The sequence below is a fragment of the Phaseolus vulgaris genome, chromosome 9 (genome assembly GCF_051622355.1).
Source record: "Phaseolus vulgaris cultivar YP4 chromosome 9, ASM5162235v1, whole genome shotgun sequence".
Classification (NCBI taxonomy): Eukaryota; Viridiplantae; Streptophyta; class Magnoliopsida; order Fabales; family Fabaceae; genus Phaseolus; species Phaseolus vulgaris.
The window spans coordinates 12,918,526-12,924,813 of record NC_143506.1 but is presented as its reverse complement, the minus strand read 5'-3'; the positions used below and the strand labels follow the sequence as shown (position 1 = coordinate 12,924,813).

At 28.1% G+C, this 6,288-nt stretch overlaps 1 protein-coding gene across 1 annotated transcript; it reads right to left on the bottom strand.

Moving 5' to 3' along the window:
* LOC137822714 (phenylcoumaran benzylic ether reductase Betv6) lies at positions 1-1,795 on the bottom strand. Its single transcript, XM_068627661.2, has 5 exons — positions 1,564-1,795; positions 1,344-1,478; positions 786-1,029; positions 489-692; positions 1-410 (listed from the first exon to the last, which is right to left on the bottom strand). The coding sequence occupies exons 1-5, from the start codon at positions 1,744-1,746 to the stop codon at positions 244-246; spliced, it is 933 nt and encodes a 310-aa protein (XP_068483762.2). The 5' UTR covers positions 1,747-1,795; the 3' UTR covers positions 1-243.
* Positions 1,796-6,288: the final 4,493 nt, after the last annotated feature.

Here is a 6,288-nt window from a genome sequence, read left to right as displayed (position 1 = left end):
TTAGCGCATGCATATGGTAAGTATATATATTATTTTTGAGCTACTCGAGTAGTTATTAAAAAGTATGAAGATAAGACTGATGGAACATTTGACATAAAACACAATCTTCCACTCTCCTCCCTCTTTTTAGATCTGGGGATGATACATGGTAAAACATTAATCAACAGTTTTACAAAGCAAAATAGCAGCAACAAGTAGCAGAAGGCAGAGATAAAACTCCAAGCGACTTTCTTGTTTTAATTCTCAAGCGAACTGACCAAGGATTTCTTCCACGGTGGTGTACTTGACATCGGGGTACAACTCAGAAGCCTCAACCCCAAAAGAAGGCTCAATCTCAAAGTTGGTGTGGTCACCCTTCACAAACACAGAGTGGTTGATGGATAGTATCACATTGATTGGAATAGGCGCCTCTGCAACAAAAGAGAATATCAACATCAATACGATACATCAAGGATCAAATATTTTGCGCATTTATATTTTGAACACACCTTCAATGTCCTTGAGAAGCTTCTCCTCTGGCACGTAAATCTTTTCGAGGGTCTTGCCAATCTTCTTCTCCCACAAGGCCACAAGCTCGTTGAATGAGTAGGTGTTCTGAGGGGGCCTGAGGTAGAGAATCTTGTTCAACGTCCTAGGGTCATCCACGGCTCTGATAGTGTAGGTTCCAATGTCCTCTTCCTTGTTGAAAATTGCTACGAGTATTCAAGAAAATTATACACGTTAACTAACAACTAATGATATTTTTTATGTATGTGGTGGTAATAGAATGTACGTAAGTTAATTACCTTTAGGGTTTCCATCACCGAAGATAACGACTTTGTCTTTAGGTGGAGGTGGAGCGAAGACTCCTGGTTGAGCTAACGTGGGCAGAAAATAGCCTGCGAAGTAGTTGCTGGAAACGTACGTGTAGGGGATTCCTTCTTCCTCAATGCTACGCCGAATTTGGACTTTGATTGCGAACGCAGATTTTGCAGGCTCCACTGCATGCACACGATCCACATCGTTCCCGAATTCAGAAGGGAAAAACCTCTGCCAATTCAAAAATCATACACACTTGATCAAAAAAGTTAATCTATTCACCAATAATTATATCTTTGCATTAATAACGTTCTTGTACAATTTCATCCTTAGCATCTGAATCTTTGATGTTATAGTTAATAATATTAATAAGCGTACTAGAAAAATAAAAGCAGAGTGGGAAAGTTCATGCTTCTAAAAATGAAAATATTTCACTCACCAAAGGTTTTTTTGTTTGTTTAACAAAAAACATAAAGAATAAAAAGAAAGAAAGAGAAAAAGCATATAAAGAAACAGGATGTAGAGGATTGGAGTGGGGAGAGAACCTTAACGTTGCCAGCCTCCTTAATGGCAGCGATGATCTTGACCTGATCGGCAAGTTGCAAGTGACCCACAGTGGATATGACCACATCTACCTGCTTTATGGCTTTCACCAAGGTTTCATGATCGTACAGATCCCCCTGCCATTGTCATATCAAACGGTGGTTAATTAATCAAATAACATTGTCAGTGAAGTGAACAGGAGAATGAAGGATGATATCTTACAGGGACCAGATTAACGCCCAGAGCCTTAAAATGGTCGATGAGTTGAGCCTTGGCGGGGTCAGAGACGGTTGATTCTCTCACCAAAGCAAAAGTTGGGTGCCCAGACTTTGCGCTTGCTTCCACAATATGTTTACCGATGTAGCCGGTGCCTCCGATGATCAAAATCTTGCTTTTCTCGGCCATTCTTCCACTTCTAACTCTCACTCTACACCTTTACTTCACTTTGCTTTGCAACATGCTTTGTGCTCAGCCTTTCTTTAATAATACCAAACCAACACCGCAAATTACGTTACTACCCTTTTCTTTGCAACTACCACTAATAATCCCAAAATCCACGTCTTTCCACTGCTTAGCTATCTGTGATAAAACTCAAGTATTTTCATAATTAAATATACACTATGATTTTTTAATTCACAAAATAACTATTTTTTCAAAAAACAAAAAACCTGGTGCCTGTAAAAATAAATTATTTTGATTTCAATCATTTAATTTCTTTTTCTCTTTCTAAAATTAAATATAATATTTTTATGACACTGGTTAAAAAACTGAAATTAGGGACAAAAAAAACTTTTCCAAACACCCCGCACATGGAGCGAACAGTAGGATGTGAATTTCGTTTTAGATTATACTGGTCTTTTATAATTTTTTTATTAAATAACAAACAAGTCAATGGAAGTTAAAATTATGCATCCTCCTCTAACTTTTAAAAAATAAATAAAGATAACAAATTAATTTAATAGAAATGTATTTAATATACTAACTTTATTTTATAAAAAAAATTAAGGTTTACATTATAATCTTCTGTCCATACGTGATCCTATAATTAAAAAAACTTAAATTTTTTTTATAATATACTCAAAATGGTTATGATACTATATTAAAAAAAATAATATAAAAAACAAAAAAGTAAAATAAAAATGAAGAGAACTAAGCATATGGTAAATATATACCAACATCCCAACTAAAAAAAAATGTAAAATAAAAAGTTAATAAAGTTATAATAAAAAAAATTGATATTAATTTTCCTGTAAAAGTTTTATATTTATATCATTTCATAGATGAAAAAATTATTATTTAATTCTGCCAAAACTAAGAAAACGATGAATTTTTTTTAAAAAAAAAAATCCTTTCAGGAGAAGAAATTACTAAAGTGAATAATTTAATATAAAAACTAAATTTCTGGATATCTAGAAGTATTGGTATATTTTTCTCCGAAAAGCTATCTTATTTTCTTTCTTTCATATTTATTTTCCTCCTCGTGGAAAGAAAGCGTTAAACTATCTGTTTCATTGAGCTAAAGGATGACTAAAGTAGTCTTCATTCTGCAGTGGGTGTCATCCACAGAATCTTCATTTCAAAGCAAAAGGAGTTGGTGGGTTTTAGTCCTCACTCGAGGTTGGTGGAATACCACTTTTCATTTCAATATTTCATAACCACACCTTTCGGCACTATATATTAATCATTTTTTCTCTGTATATACCCAACAAATACATCAACAGCATCTTCGAATCAATAATCAAACTAAAGTATAAATGTATACAAAAGAACAAAAACAATGTTAAGTTAATTGAAAATAGACGGGGTTTTTTTTTTTCATAAGTGGTGTAATTTTGATACTACATCATATAAATGAATAAATTTTATAAGAATTATATAATTGGGAAAGTTGTCCTTGCAAAAATTACTTTAAAATGAAAAGTCGTACTTACTACAAGTTCAATTCAAATTATAAAAAAAAATGGTCTCATTTTTTTTTTCAATTTTTGTTATGGAGTTATACTACCAAACATGTTTTTATTAATTGTGTAATTCTTTTATGATTTATTTGAAGTAGTGTTTGGTAGTAAGTGTAATAATTTTTTGGTGTGAATTTAATTTTAAAAATTTAAAACAATATCATTAAAATATATGTTACTGAAATTATATTTAATTCACATAAATAATTTCATTAATTAATAAAGCTAACTAAATATTTAATTATTTTTTAGAAAAAAATACTTTAAATATATTTAACTACATTAATATTTTAAGTTATCCAAAATATATTCAATTAACATAAAAATAAGTAAATAATTACATCATTTAAATTTATAAAAATTGAAAAACATAAAAAAAATAAAGAATAAGAAAATTAAAAAAAAAACAAAACATTAGAAATCATGCTAAGAAGCACAACTTAAAAAAAACGTACTATCAAACATGACTTCACATAAATTTGAAAAAAAAAAAAAAAAAAACATGTTTGATACTACGACTTTAGCGAAAATCAGATTTTTTTTTTACAAAATTGCACTAGAGCTTAAGTAGGACTTGTTCATTTAAAAATATACCTATCCAATTATATAATTCTTTTAAAATTCATCCATTTATGTAATTTAGCATCAAAATTACATCATATAAAAAAGGTCAAAAATAACATGTAAATGCTACACAACAATAAAAAAGACAAGAGCTGGCGATATTTGACTATTTGCAAGAGACACAAAGATGGTTATGCCAATTCTTCATTGACTCTAAATTTTAATCTGTTATTCAAAGAAATCTAACAGAGGTAAGTAAGAGAACTCGAGAGGTTAAAAAATACAGGATAATTTGGAAACAATTCTAACTATGTTTATGTTAAACCAAAAGTTAATATATTTAATTTAAATTTTACACATTTCCTAATTCTCAACCTTCCAAATTCTTTATAAAAAAAGGTTTACTATTAGAGATATAGAAAAACCAAAAGGTTTTCATAGATAATTTAGTTTTTTAAAATGAATTATACATGTGTTCCGACCTCAAGTCATTGGGCAGCATCACTAGGATCAATCACCGCATCTGAGATATTGTCCGCTTTGGAGGTCGGTGCTTCGTCACGGTTTTGCCCTTAAAAGGCGCCTCTAAAAATGAAGGGAGGAGGAAATATATAAACTGTTATTGGCCTCAATTCCTGAGCGATGTGAGACTGTATTGGCATACGGGAACAACATGAATATAGAATCATAATCGAACTAAATAGAATAATTTTATAAAGATTTTAAATTGTTTGGACCAAACCGTTTTACCAAATGATTAATGTTATAAAGTTATTTGATTGAATTTATGCATGATTCTCTTGGTAATAGTTTAAAAAACTACTTCACCGTTTTTATTTTTGTGTGAATAAACCACCAATTTCATCCTAATATAATATTCTCTATCTTAAATAGAAATTAAAATAAATAAATCACATAAATAATCTATAGAACAAATTAATGAAGAACAAATTAATGGTCTATTCTCCTTACATATTGGATGATAAAGAATTAGGAATCTAAAAAATATAACAAAAATAACATTGAATTGGAATTTTAAAAGTTTAAACAGCCATATTTTGAACATATTTCATTTATAGTGGTTAACCTTCAATTCAACTTTCAATTGGTGTTTGTTTGATGGAGGGTCCCGTAACTTCTAGAAGGAAAACAGGGTTTCTTAGGTTCAATGTATGTGGACAGTTTTAGGATCAAAGGAAAATGTGTTTTTTTCTAAGGATCAGAATGTGACACAACATTGAACTGGTCATGATATATCAAATATTTTATCATCATTGTCCCTAATAAACAAATACAGAGGAAGTAAAGGATAAATCAAGGAAGAAAAACATTTAAAAGAAAGGTAAAAATGAAAAATATTTAGCTTAAGAAAAAAGGGAAGAAAATAGAGACTTATAATATTTTTTATTGTATATTTACTATTATTATTATTATTATAATATTTAAATGTAAAACAAAAAAAATTGTCATTTAATATATTATAGAAATATGTATTTTTTTTTATGTAATTAGAAAACATTATCTGTTGGATTGTAAGGAGGGTGGAAAATGAAAGAAAAAAAAGAGAAAAGGAAAATAAAAAAGGTTATTTGAATTAAAAAAAAATAGTGAAAAAAAGGGGAGAGACAACTGGAAATTGATGTAATAAAAATATATATAAATTTATATAGAAATAAATAAATATATATAATATCAAATTTTGAATTAAAAATATATATTATTTATTATTTAAATTATGTATTTTATTATAATCAAATTCTAAATAAGATTATATTAAAATATAATCGTAATCGATTATACACTTTCCTCTCCTATCTTTCTTCATTTAAGAAGAAAGTTCCTCATCAATAACGATTTTTGTTTTTCATGATTGTAATACTTTATTGTCTCATTTTTTTTAATTTTATCTCAGCACAGTATTTCTAAGTGTTTCTTGGTCTAAAAGCAAATTATTCATAAATTTATAACTACCCAGGTTGTATTTTTATATATTTTATATTTATAAATTTATCATATAACTCATACTTGTTTCTCAAAAATATTTTTGATTAAACAAATTTGTTATTAATTATTTGAATTCAGATGTTTAACTGCAGCTGTAAAGTTTTATATTATATATATATATATAAACTTATATTATTGTTAATTATATAATAGTACATCATTCAAATATTTTCTTATATGTTTTATATACTTTCTTATTTATTTATTTTTTTTTTGAAAAATAAAGATTAACACTTTCCATGTTGACAGGAAGTTTAAATGCGATGATAAAATTGATATAATCTTTACTATTTGTAACATCCAAAATATATCTAACTATATATCTAAAGTGTTATCTATTTTTATATAAATTTAGAATTTTTTTTCAAAACATTCATAATATATTATTAGAATTAGAAATATAAATATTTATAATTCATAG

Coding starts and splice junctions, on each gene's coding strand:
- LOC137822714 (XM_068627661.2), bottom strand. CDS start 1,746: ATGGCCGAGAAAAGCAAGATTTTGATCATCGGAGGCACCGGCTACATC. Junction 1,479..1,563: donor TGGGCGTTAATCTGGTCCCT/GTAAGATATCAT, acceptor TGACAATGGCAG/GGGGATCTGTACGATCATGA. Junction 693..785: donor CGGTGATGGAAACCCTAAAG/GTAATTAACTTA, acceptor GAATACTCGTAG/CAATTTTCAACAAGGAAGAG.